The 13,131-nt window shown below is 40.2% G+C and overlaps 1 protein-coding gene across 1 annotated transcript in view; it reads left to right on the top strand.

Annotated features, from left to right (window-relative positions):
* Positions 1-13,131, top strand: part of GAN (gigaxonin) — a 45,654-nt gene that overhangs the window by 4,478 nt on the left and 28,045 nt on the right. The window contains exons 2-5 of the mRNA XM_030470178.1: positions 9,700-9,814; positions 10,648-10,998; positions 11,467-11,684; positions 12,604-12,725. Coding sequence (XP_030326038.1) covers positions 9,700-9,814; positions 10,648-10,998; positions 11,467-11,684; positions 12,604-12,725 — 806 coding nt within the window. The remainder of the gene's footprint in view (positions 1-9,699; positions 9,815-10,647; positions 10,999-11,466; positions 11,685-12,603; positions 12,726-13,131) is intronic.

Genomic DNA, 13,131 nt, shown 5'->3' with positions numbered 1-13,131 from the left:
AAACCATGCTTGCACAAGTAAGTTTGACGTAAGCTGTTCACATATATCTGCGAACCTTTTATAGGATAGATTTGGTCCAAGTATTCCTGGTATCCTCAGCAGCAGCAGATGTTCTCATCCATACAGATCTGTCACTGCCTGGCATGAGTTGCTCCTGACCGGCTGAAACTTGCAACTCTTCATACTTGCTAGCTTACAGTCTGCTTGCCTGTATCACAGGGAGCATGTGGGAACCACCTTAACGAGGATACTTAAACTCCAATTCTTAGATGCACGTAATGTCATTATGCAGAGAATGTGGTGCTGTATTAGAAATTACATTAAGATGGTTTTGTTATCTGAGCAAGTTTTGTCTTTGGATTTCAAGCATCTGTGTGAACAGATTACAGGTGGATGTATGTAGTCTATACTGTTCCCCAAGGCTTTTCTAGGTTAGTGATGGACCAGTAACCACACTGTCATCTTCTTCCAGATGAGCATAATATAGCCAAACAAAATGAAAATGTAAAATTAAGTTCACATTATTTTCCATTTACTTGTAAATAGCTGTACTTCTTGTAAATGAATTTTGGCCAGAAGTAACCTGACAGCATTTGCCACTTGTGCTGTTCAACATTCTGACATCCCTAAAACATTGCAGACCTTGTAAGACCCTTGCACAACCACAAAACCGTGCCAATGCCGAAACAGACTTCCATAGATATGTGATGGGGCATGTCCCCATCGTTGAACTCCTGTCCTTTCCTCTGTGTGCTGGCACTTGGAGCACTTTGACTTGCTGTGAAACCATGAGAAGGCAGCCTGCCTTGCGTAAGGGTGTCTCTGAGCATCCCTAAGTGCTGGTGTGAAGAGTGGGACAGGGTGTCCATTCTGCAGCACACTAAAAAGGTGAGACTTGGCAGTTTTTGTTACTCTTGTTAGACAACAAATATTCTAGAGCAAGGCGAGGTGGAAGCCAAGGCACGCCAGTAGCTTCTGCTGCTCATTTCCTGGTACCTGTTTGGTTTTTACTGACATTCATAGAGACCTTTTGTAGGGTTTTAGAACTTTTTTTCTATTTGAGACTAGTACTGAAGTCACAAATACAAACCATTGCTGAAGGTGGCAGGTATTTGCTTGTCAAGACCTTGTCCTCTCATGTTCTGGAGTGGCCAAATCATGCTGTGCTTTTGCCAGGGCTTGTTCTCTTCCCTGGGCATGCAGGGCAGCGCTGTGGTTACTGCTCTATCAAGGAGGGCTCTAAAGTTATGTCGTCTTTGAGGTTTCTTCTGAGAAGTCTGTTTCTGACAGTCTCCTGGGAACTTTACAGGCTGCCCTGGCTGTAGGAAGTCAGGAAGAAATTGGGCCAGAATTTGCTTCCAGACTTTCAAAGCCTACTTTTGTTTTGGATTTGGTTTTTAAAAAACTAAAATGTCACCTGTGATGTTTTAGTGATAACTGAGTTGTAAAGTCTCTGTAACTTTGAGACACAGTAAATCAAAATAGTTGCCTTGTCCAGAAACTCTCTACCTGGTGTATCTCAGAAGTGCCTAAACGTGTGTTATTGTTTGCATAAGTAGTTGGGGGGCAACAGTGATAAAGGTGTGTTAAAAGCTTATGGTTTAAAAGGGATTTAAAAATCGCTATACCGGGCTTGAATGGGGAGTTGTTAATTATATTCCTGCTCCAACAAGCCCCTAAAGATGGCCTGAAGGGAGGAAGCAATAAGGCTCTTACCCAGCTCAAAATAGTAAGAAAATACAGTTGGGCTGCTCCTACACGTCAGACAAAGGGAGAACTGGAAATCAGAGCATCTGTTTACGCAGGAGAACTTGAGATGAAATTTCTTGTCCTTTCTTTGTATCTGCACACACGCGGTTCATCTGCGTGCCTGATGTAAGAGGCGAGTTGGGGTGGAAGGAGGTGTGGCAGGATGGAGCTGCGTGGGATGTCTGGGTAATTTATACTCTGTAGGTTGCCTTTACACACCTGCATTAATTGACTTGTTTGGCAAAACTTCTATTATTAAAAGAACCTTTTTTTTATTAACGACTTTTCTTACAAGCTTTAAAATGTATTTTGTGGCTGGAATGGGGCTGCTCTGAAGGTGCTCCTGTGTCTGGAGAAAGATCTGGAGTTAATGAGTCTGGACTTCTTGATTTGTGTTCTGGGTTTTGTGTTTGTTTTTCTTCCTTGAACCTGTTTTGTTTGCATTGGTCTCAGCTGTAGTTACAAAAGAAACTTTTTCCTCATGTGGACTGACAAATGTGGAAAGTACCTGATGGTTTTAAAGAATTTGTTTTTTACCCTCTCTGTTCAGACCTCTTATTTCATATATTGTACAAAGCTTTCTCTCTGTGCTGGTACTGAGTACCAGTGTAGCGTTACCCATATACAGGAGAGTCTCCAGTCGCCTCTTCATCTTCCATATTATAGCTATGCCACTGCTTAGTATTTCCAAGAAAACGAAGAAAAAAAATCACTGTTATGAGCAGCTGAAAATTGCTTGTTGCCTATCAAGGAAATACCTTCTTAATACCATGTAGTTAGTGGCAGTTTTATGTCCTCAGGCACGTTGGTTCACATCTCCTGAATGACTTTAAGCTGCCTTGTACAGCTCTTGTTATTGTTAATGGACACGGTTAGTACTCTGAATTGCAGGTTCTTGGCTCTTCCTTCTTCTGCTAGTGAAATCCACACTCCTGGTTCCTCTTTCCTCTTGGCTGTGTCATCACTTTCTGTGATAGTCTCACATATCTGTGTTTTCCAGATCCCAGCCTGCCCAGAGAGCTGGTGCCTCCCTCAGTTGGATTCCCAAAGAAACACAGCACTTGTTGCATCTTCCAGCTGTCCCATGCCACTACTCATGCACTTGTAATGTCCATTCAACCTCATACTTACCAGCAGTGATGAAAATCTTTCTCTGACTCTGATGCTTATTTCTCCGATGGGAGAAATACTGTAAGGATAAGTGAGGTATAAAACCATGGTTAAACCAAGTTTTCTCTGCAGGTTCATTGGTGTTTTCCAAATAATGATCTTAGTAAGTCACAAGAATGTTTGGATTATTGTTATTAGAGACACTCTACACAGCACTGCTTTTCTTTCATATATTTAATGGTAAATTTAACAGCATGCGCATGATATTGTACTTGCTCCTTCTAAAAAAGCATTTGTAACAAGATCAAAAGTGGAGTTGATTTGAAAGAAGACATATTTTCAAGTAAGATACGGTTAATTTCTTGGTTTTAAATTGCATTCCAGAAATGTCTTCCTTTGCTGTTCTGAGGAAGACCTAGTTCCAAACTGCTACCTACTGAGTGTAACACTACTATATAGAAGAAAGCTAAATTTTCAATTGATGTGGAATGGAATTCTTGGAAATTGTCTGTTTAGTGAGTATACTTGAGTGTCGTGTGGAGCACAAAAATGGCATAAATATGATAAAGGTTTAATTCCTTAAGGAGGTGCTGTGATGAGTGTTCCATGCCAGATAGCCTTCTGCCTGTAGAGCAACAGGGATTAGATAGTTTTTCCCTACCTTGTAAAAACGAAGAAAGAAATTAAAAAAAAACCCCAAACCACCTTTCTAAATGCAGTGTCAGATCATTTCTAATAGAGGACAGTACGTAATAGATCTGTGCTTCATGTGAGAAGAGCTGAACAGCCAACTGCTGAACCAGGTCTACTCAGCTGCACACATAGGTGAGGCCAAGCTGTGTACGAGGTGCATGGCATGAACCATCTGTACCCAGCAGCCAGCTCATCTGCATTGTTTGTGTTTGACTTGTTTGTAAGCTCAGCTTGGTTGTTTTCAAAGTTGTCTAAAAAACCCCGAAGTAAAATGAGATGGGAGGTACTTATTGCTGCTGGGAAGCTCAAGGGTCCATTCTTGGGGACTGTGTTTGTCAAGTGTGTGTTCTGTCTACTTAGGGCTAACTCACATGTTTAGGCAAGACGTGCTGGTTGAGGTAGATTTCCAATTTAGATTACGTCTAGCTCTGGATGAGCTCAGTATAGTCAGAGTCACTTCAGATTTTCAGGGTAAACAAGCTCTTCCCTAGGCGAAGCCCACAAGCCCTGTACATGTCCCTTGTGCTGCTGTTGCTGAAGGAATTACTTTGTTCTCTTTCTTTTTGGAGGGAAGCATTACATTTTTGGCTGACTTAAACTTTCCAACAGATGAAAAAATTGAGTTATTCCTTATTGTTGTTTTTCTTAGACCAAGCAAAGCAACTTTTGCAGGTTTTTGTGGTGAGCTATTAGGTGGACTACTTCTGCCTTGAGACCTGAAGGTGCAGTTAACAGATAATCTTGAGAAAAGAGACATATGAGAGGCATAGCCGAAATCCTGAGAGCTGGCACCCTTTGCAGGGTGTGGTGAAGATTGTCTTTTATGTGTGGTGCTAAAGGCCAGGGTGCGACCTCAAAGAAAACCTTCTGATTTGGTTGTAAAATATCTTTTTGGAGGATGGCAGTGGGTGGAGTGAACTGCTGCATCATGTTTTTGTGCCTGACCTCTTTAATAATGTGATTATTAAGGGGTTTTTTTGCACGCAGAAAGACTAGCCTTCATGGGGGAAAATGTTGCAGGGATAAAGGCAGGCAGACAGAAAGACTTCGCCATTAGAATGGTCAATCCTCAGTTTGACTTAATGAGATTTCACACGGAAAGCTTGTACGTCAAGACTCAAACCTGCACAAGGAGGAGACTGCATCAAAAGTAGATTCTTTCACATTTTCTCCTTGATGATGCAAAATCTCCAAAGTACTTGCTTGTCATTTTTGGGACTGAGTCATTCTTGTGAGCATGTTTTGAGTTTTGTGCATGTCTTTGCTGGAAACATTTGTTGGAGGCATAACTTCATTTTAAACTGCTAGTGCTCTCTGGAGAAGGCCAAAACAGTGGTACAGGTAAAGGATATATCATCAAACCCCGATTTTATTACTCTTTGGATTGGAAGGATGGTTTTGTTACTGTAATACTAAGGTTTGCTAGTGTGGCAATCTTGGCAAAGCTTGTGTAGACTAGTCCTTATGGTTAATCTGGAGCAAAATCACTAATTTGGAAAGAGCTCCTTTCCAAGTGTTTCCCTCTTGTCTCCGCCAGTTTGGTTCCTGGCACCCTGCTACAGCTGCGTAAGTAGGTCAGTGAACAGCATTGTTTGCAGTACAATGACGTGGAGCAGGTAAAAGTGTTGTGTTGCAAAGCATCAAAACCAAAGTGTCTGTTTTGTTTCCCAGATTCTTCAGTTGTTGTTCACTTTAAATATCATAAACTTGCTTGAGGTGAACGTGGTCTAGAGCGTTCTCATGTACAAAGGCACAGTCTTTGCAGACAGATGTTTTCTTTACCTATTTAAGTACCAATACACCAGGGCTCTAAGGATTAAAGCATTCCAAAAGTTCATAAAGGGAACAGTGTAACTCATGTCACTGTTGTAGAAACACATCTGTTGTCTTTTCATAACAGTTTACGAATAAGGCAGAGGTTTTAAAGGTAAAAATACTCCCACAAAATTATGTTTGAATCAGGAAAGCAAGTGTTATTGGTGGTAGCTGAAGATTTTGGTTTTATGTTTATTTTGTTGTTTTGTTTGAGGTTTTGTAAATTATTACTTCCCCTCCTATAAGCTATCAACTGTAAAAGGTAGGGAAAATGAGTTTTCAGGCGCATGGACCCTTTCTCTATGTGCTTCTTATGCATCTTAACTATCCCACCACAGTGCTCTCTCACAGGGAACTTGCCTGCAAGGTTGGAAGTATGACTGTTTTTCTTTGGTTTTTTTTTTTTCTTCTTCTAAAGTGAGGGATAAGTTGGAAGATCCGTCTTAACTTTAACAAGAACTGCAGACAGTCTTAAATTTATCTGTTTGAGTGGTTTTTTTAATTACTTGAATCTGGTTTGCGCTGTTAGATATGAATTGTCGCTCCTAGCAATAGCAGTGCTTGTTCTTAAGCCCTTGTTTTCATTTTAATGATTTACCTTGCTTGTATTGTTGCTTACATAGACAGAAGAGGTATTGAATTTTTTTTCCTCATTCTACCTCATGTAGTGCCATTTGAGATGACTCATTAGGATTGTATTCCTTAAGTGATGTGGAAGAGCAGATTCTAAATTTGTCACAGACACACAACATCAGTTGTTCTTATTCCACTTACTCAAGGTTCAGTATGTGCCAAGCGGTTCTGACCAGGTACAAGAGGATGTTGGGGTGGATGTTGTACATTTATAGAACACTATGTTACTGGAAGCAATTTCAACTTACAATGATAATCTTAATTAAAAAAATGGAAAACATTGTTTTAAAACATGGACGGATTCAAGCTGCTGAAAATTAAATTACTTAAGAAAACAGGATGAAGAAGCTGCCTTGGTTTGTTTCCCCCAGCTCTGTATGTGTCTCGGCAGTGCTCTGCTCCTAGCTAACGGGTTTTCTGGTTGGCTGTGGGAGCTTTATTTGCTTCTAAATCTTGATGTTCTGGTCTTGCATCTGAATTAAGGAAGACTAAGGCAGCCTTTTCTACTGTGGTTTGGCAGCTTAGAGTGCTTTTAAAGTAATAAAAGCTGTTCAGAGTAGGAAGCTCTCACATGCATGTGTTAGAAGCAGTCATGCTGCAGCTGGGTACATCTCTGCACCTTGGCTTGCTGATTGCTACTTCTAGCCACAGAAATCATAGGCTGAATAAATCACTGTGGGGAAGAGCAGGGTGGAAAGAAAGCATCTCTCTCCTGGGATACTGGCAGGTTGGAAACCCTCTGCTTAAGCACAGCTAGAAACCTTTTGTCTAAAGTGAAATTTAATAGAGGACCAGGACCACTATGTGCTGTCTGCTCTGACCTGGGAACAAATGCGTTTTGAAACTTTCTTGTTCTGTCTGTTGCAAGGATGCTCAGACCTCAGTTTGTGAGCAAGGTGTGGGTGCTGGTAACAGCTGGTGCTGCGTGGTGCAAGAGGACGTGTAGCTCCTTGCCCTCCACTTACACACGTCCTACTTTTTTCTTCTCCAGCTTTCTTTCCACATTAGGCTCACAATCTCCTACCTTTAAACTTTTCCATCCCCAAACCTGCTTATAATAAGTCCTTCCATCATTTTATTCCTCCCCTCTTCCCAACAGCCAGTAGCTGTTCTGTTGAACTTGACATGAGGGACAAGGAGTACCTCCAGCTGCTGTTTGGGAATGGTTCTCGTGTCATAGCTCAGAAATCTATACCGAAATAAATAACCTAGTAGTTTATTAACTAACAAATTAAAGTGGTGGGACAGGTGGATAACTACTGCTTCTCAGGACAGATGATAGGAACAAAGCTTTTTATTTTTCTGCTTTGGATTTGTGTTTTGGGCTTGCGTCAGTGGCTGGTTTGTTTCTTTTCAGGTTAACAACTGTTGATGCCTGAAAAAGTACCCAGTAATTAAAACGCTTAGCCTGATAAGACCCAAAACCTCTGAACAACACTTTCTTGTTACCAGGAGGCGTCAGCGTAAAGTCCATGCAACGAGGTGATTTAGCTTGGGTGTGTACAGGTGATGCTAAGATGAAAGTTAGTGATAAATACCACCAGTCCTTTCCGTAATCTCCCCATTAGTGCTGGCATGAAACATGTTTGTTATATGCTTTGCATCCATTATGAGCCCCACCATGTGTTGGACTGCCCAGGTTCTGTGTAGATACCATAGTGTAGTTGACCATACCAGCTGCTCCTAAGTACTTGATACATAAAAGGTCCAGATATCATCTGACTCTCTCTCTTGTGAAAGAAGCCAGATGCTGCAAGCCTTGATATATTTTATGTTAAATTAAAAGAAAACACAGTTTCATCCCAGATGCAGTTTTTATTAAAAACCAAGAAATCCAAAACTCGAGTGTAGTTGACATAAAACTGAGGTAGTTTGGACAGTTTTGAAAACATGCATAAAGAAGCCTTGGCACCGTGTTAGAGTAAAATTTGTGCTAACTCTGTGTACATGCTCTTTCATTCTTTTAGAGGTTGTAGGCAAGGAAAATGCACATACCACATGGGCAAGGGTTGCATGAGTTGAGCTACACGTACAGTATTGCTTGTGATGTATATTCTGTTTAGAAGTTTTCAGCTGACAAGTTGCAAATCTGTGTCTACTATTGCAGCATGCACTTTATTGGAGGTCATGTAGACTGTTTAGAGAATAGGCTTAATTTTTCTGATCTCTTTCCAAGTGTTAGGAAATAAAGAATTTCTTCACCCATATTATATCATTGTTATTTGTATTATGACTTGTGCTGGGTGCTGTACAAACATAGTGGGCAGCTTAACTTCAGACCTCATACAGTCGTACACACTCATCCAGAGCAGTGTTATCTCCTGGGGGTTCTGCTCACTGGTGATAGGTCTCTTGCAGCATAGAAAAGCCATGTGAAAACAATGCCACAAATATGATTCACTTCAGGGCTAAAATTACCATCCTCATTCACACTCTAAAATAGCTCTGCATAGACTAGGATTTTGTTTGATGCGAGTTATATCTTATTTCGTGAGAAACTAATTTATTCTGATATGAGTAAGTGAAGTAGAATCTGCCCTTAGCTAAGTCCTATTTAGGTATTTACTTAGTATGAGTGTGGACAGCAGAAGACTGCGTTAAACTGACTCTTTCATCTTAGGAAAGCCACAGCTTTTCACATTAAGAAACTTATTCTATCTAGGAATATATTCAAATATATTTGAATATATTCAAATGGATATAAAAATGGTTTTAAGGCTTTTATTTTAATGTGCTGTGATAGAGATGTAGATATCTATATGCACAGAGGTAGTGAAACAAGTTTCCTGGTCTTTATATAATGTATTCCTCATTGCCTAAAGCATGGAAAAAAGGTGTTCAAAATGGTCTTTTATTGTGTTCATTAGCCTGTGTTCAGTAGACTGGTGGAGACTGCTCCCCTTTGAACACCTGAAGTTGTCTTTCCTGGAAAAAGTGTTTGCACTAAGAGAAAATGGAAAACAATGGTGTCTGCTGTATTATTTTTATTATTTCCTCATCTTTTCCCCCAGCTCCCCTCCATTCTGTTCAAAGGCACATCAAACTCTTCCTTGTATTTCTAAAGAAATTGCTCATAAGTAAAGTGTCCACTGAGGCAGATGCATATTTAAAGCTCGGCTGAGCAGCACATGGGCTGTTTCCTGCAACTCTAAGCTTACAGTTTAGTTACAGCCAGGCATACCATTAGGCTGATAACATCACAAACTACACAAAATGGTAATGCAATCCAAATATTTGTGCTGCCACTGTATATTCTAGTCACATCTGCGCATTCTAATTATTTTTTCTTGTTAACGTGTTTTTTATTTTGGTTTGTTTTGGGGTTTTTTCCACCTTTATCAGAGCAAATTCTTCTGTTTCGTCTGTCAGCAGAGGCGGTTCTGTTTGAAGTTCTGAGTGAACTTTCTGAGTGCTTGTGATGAGTGAGCTGGGAAGAATTAACTTTGGCTCTCTGATGCCGTGGGTAGCTTGCAAGGCTGACGTATTTGTTCAGTTTGGAAATGTGATGAGTGATACTAGAGACCATACACACATCCTTTTCGTGCTAATTTGAGAGGCAATTCTCACATCATATTGTAAGGTTTTAACATATCTGTTACCACTCACGTGATCCACAGCTGGCATTTATTTCTTCAGGAAATCAAGAGCAAGAAATGCCCAAGTTGTGAGCTTTTCTTTTTTTCTCTTCTCCTCTCTTAGAACAAAATTGAATTATAATCCTCCAAAGGATGATGGCTCAACGTACAAGATTGAACTTGAAGGGATATCTGTCGATATCATGAAAGAGATACTAGACTACATCTTCAGTGGGCAGGTATGGAATTCAAATAAACTAGACAGAAATCGAACTATTTGGCAAAATAACCTGGGTTTTAACACTGCTCTGAAAGATAAACTTACTGAGGTTTAAAGCTTTGTCATAAAACATCTGCAGCGATATGTCATGCTGGGGCTGTGCATGTGAAGTAGAGGCAATCATCTCTGCAGGAGTTATCTCTGCTCTTTTAATGCTGCTGGGAAGGGCTCTAAATGAGTCAATGTCAAATGCTTGTATTGAAATTTGTGGCTACCTTCAGTAACCTGCTTTAAAACATGCAGTCTATGATAGCTGTGAAAAAGAACTGGTTTGAAAGCAACAGAGGTTGACACCCCGGCACTGAACATTGCAGTACACCAGGCATCTTCCCTTACTGACCCTCATGCCCACCTCTCCGTCCTCTGGTTGCATGCCCCTTCACATCTTTGTGCCAGTAGCCTTAGCTGGTGTATCCAGTTTATTTGGAACCACATTGAGATTGCTGGATGAGTTTAACTTTCAGCAGAAAAATGAAAAGGCAGATGTGGTTTGAAATTCTCTTCTGGATATGCATTTTAAATAATTATTTATTTATTAAGGCAAAATTCATTTTATGTTCTCAGATTAGATGAGCAATTTTATGGTTACTTCAGGCACAAAATTCTTGTCAAGCAAATGCCTTTCAGTCTCTGTGTTAATTTATAAACCTGTTCTATCATACAAATTTCTCTTAAGTTTTACCCTGGCATTAATACATTTTTTAGCCACTAAGAATGACTGTAATGAATGCGGACATGTCATTAAACTAATGAGTGAGATAGTAGCTATAACTTCTAAATTAATTCTTGCAGATCAGGCTAAATGAAGAAACTATCCAAGATGTGGTACAGGCAGCTGATCTCCTGCTGCTTACAGACTTAAAAACTCTCTGCTGTGAGTTTTTAGAAGGTTGCATAGCTGCTGAGAACTGTATTGGTATTCGGGACTTTGCACTGCACTATTGTTTGCATCATGTTCACTACCTTGCCTCAGAGTATCTGGAAACTCACTTTCGAGATGTCAGCAGCACAGAGGAATTCTTGGAACTGACTCCTCAAAAACTGAAAGAAGTGCTGTCGATGGAAAAACTCAATGTTGGGAATGAAAAATACGTCTTTGAAGCGGTGATTAGGTGGATTTCTCATGATTCCGAATCAAGAAAGGTCAGGACATCCAAATGTTTATATTTTGAATGTGGCCCAAATGGGAGTGTTTATTTTCATCAGTGGGAACTTGAAATAGATACATTTCTTTCAGGGATCAGCTTGCATTTATAGAACTAGTTGAATTTTGCCTGAAATGCAGACAGCAGGATTGCAGTAACAGGGCGAGGGCTGTGTTGATGATATATCATCTGCTGCCTTTATTATTTGATAGGCATTAAGAAAAAAGGTAACTTTTCGGCATTTGATATAATGTTGCTGTTGTGAAGAGAAAGCAAGTAGCACATCTGTAGTGAACCTTTGAAGACTTGGCACATTTTCTTAATAACATGGTGTTGTAAGTTTTGTTATTTCAAATGTCAGAAACTCTAAAGTTTTTGACGAATATAGAAGCTTCTGTATGTAGTAGTGCCTTACAGCTGATTTGTAAAGCTGGGTGGGTTTTCTGACATCTCTCTCTTCCCGTAGGTTCACATGAAGGATGTCATGTCAGCAGTGTGGGTTTCAGGCTTAGATTCAGCGTATTTACGTGAGCAGATGATGAGCGAACCGCTGGTACGGGAGATCGTCAAAGAGTGCAACAACATTCCCCTCACACCACCACAGCAGGGAGAGGCGATGCTGGCCTCCTTCAAGCCCCGGGGATACTCAGAGTGTATAGTGACTGTTGGCGGAGAAGAGCGAGTGTAAGTATGAGGTGGCATCACAGGTTGTCACAGATGGTAAAAAGTGTTTAGCATTCGTGGCATGTCTGAAAACCCAGTGTGGTGAGAATATGTTCTCCTAATGGGCTTATTGCTCTGCCATTTGAGTTTGATTTTAAGTTGGTCAGACACACCTAGAATACCTTCGTGAATGATTCAGCAATTAATAGTTATTTTGTGATAATTTTCTAACATTCAGCATGTACTAGAGAGTAGGACGTGTTGTTTGTTCAGTAAGTGTTGGCTGGTTTTTATTTAACTGAATAGGCTTTACTCAAAATAAGCACAGAACATTGGAGAAACACTTTTCTGGTGATCTGAAAAGCGTCTATAATAAATCTTAAAAATAATAAGTGTGTGCTTTAACTGTTTTGTTTATAATAGCTGTGTTCCCAAAAAAAAGTCATTATTGGTGTGTCTGAGGTGCCAGGTGAAAATTCCTGTTCCGCACAATAATCCCTTTTGTTTCTTGGGTACCTGTGTACTGGAGGGGAGGTTTTTGTCCTGTTTAGATAAATTCAGCACTTAGATGTTTGCGTTTTATAGAAGTGTAATAAAATAGTCCAATAACATTTTGCACATCAGTTTGTGGATTGCTTTACTCAGACATTACTAGTACTCTCTATCAGTTCTTTTTAGTTTGTTCAAAGTTCCGTCATAAAAAATGTTACAGGCAGATAGAGTTCGAATGCGGTGCGTCTGGTTTCATGTCTGTACAAAACTCAGTTTACACACATTTGGCTTGGAGGTCTTCTTACCAGGGAAATGCCACACTTTATGAAAGTCAGATAAATTAGAACATGAACAAGCAATCTTTGGACACAAGTTGTTAACAGTGAACTTGTAAAACTCTGTCTTGTCTTTCTGTTTTTGTTTGTTCCCTCCCCACCCCTGTGTTCAGATCACGGAAACCAACCTCAGTGATGCGGTGTATGTGTCCTCTTTATGATCCCAATAGACAGCTCTGGATTGAACTTGCTCCTATGAGTATTCCAAGGATCAATCATGGAGTATTGTCAGCAGGTAAAGGGGAACTTTGTATTTGTAAAGTCAATATTATAAAAACTTACCAGTGCCTCAAAATACAGCTTATGATGTTTTTTCTGTAAGATTGACTGCACTGGGGTTATTTCATGCTTCCCCTTTGTCTGCCCAAAACATTACTTGATTCTGTGAAAACCCCTGTCATCTGAGTGTCATTCCCCCAACGTTTTGTGGGAATCTGCTACATCTGTCTCTCCAGGAGTATTCCGTTGTTTTAAGTAAATTCTAGTTGCTGCATCACTGAATATGTTGAAGAGTACCTGCAAGGGTAGACTTGAGTCCAGATAGAAGTATATGCTTTACCTTCTCCAGGATAGAGATTGACCTGTGACTGGTCTGAATCTCTTGGTGAATTCAAGGTGAATAGAGCTCACCAGTCACCTTG

This window comes from Strigops habroptila, chromosome Z (genome assembly GCF_004027225.2).
Source record: "Strigops habroptila isolate Jane chromosome Z, bStrHab1.2.pri, whole genome shotgun sequence".
Lineage (NCBI taxonomy): Eukaryota > Metazoa > Chordata > Aves > Psittaciformes > Psittacidae > Strigops > Strigops habroptila.
The sequence above is the reverse complement of the archived record's forward strand: the minus strand, read 5'-3'. Positions and strand labels throughout refer to the sequence as shown.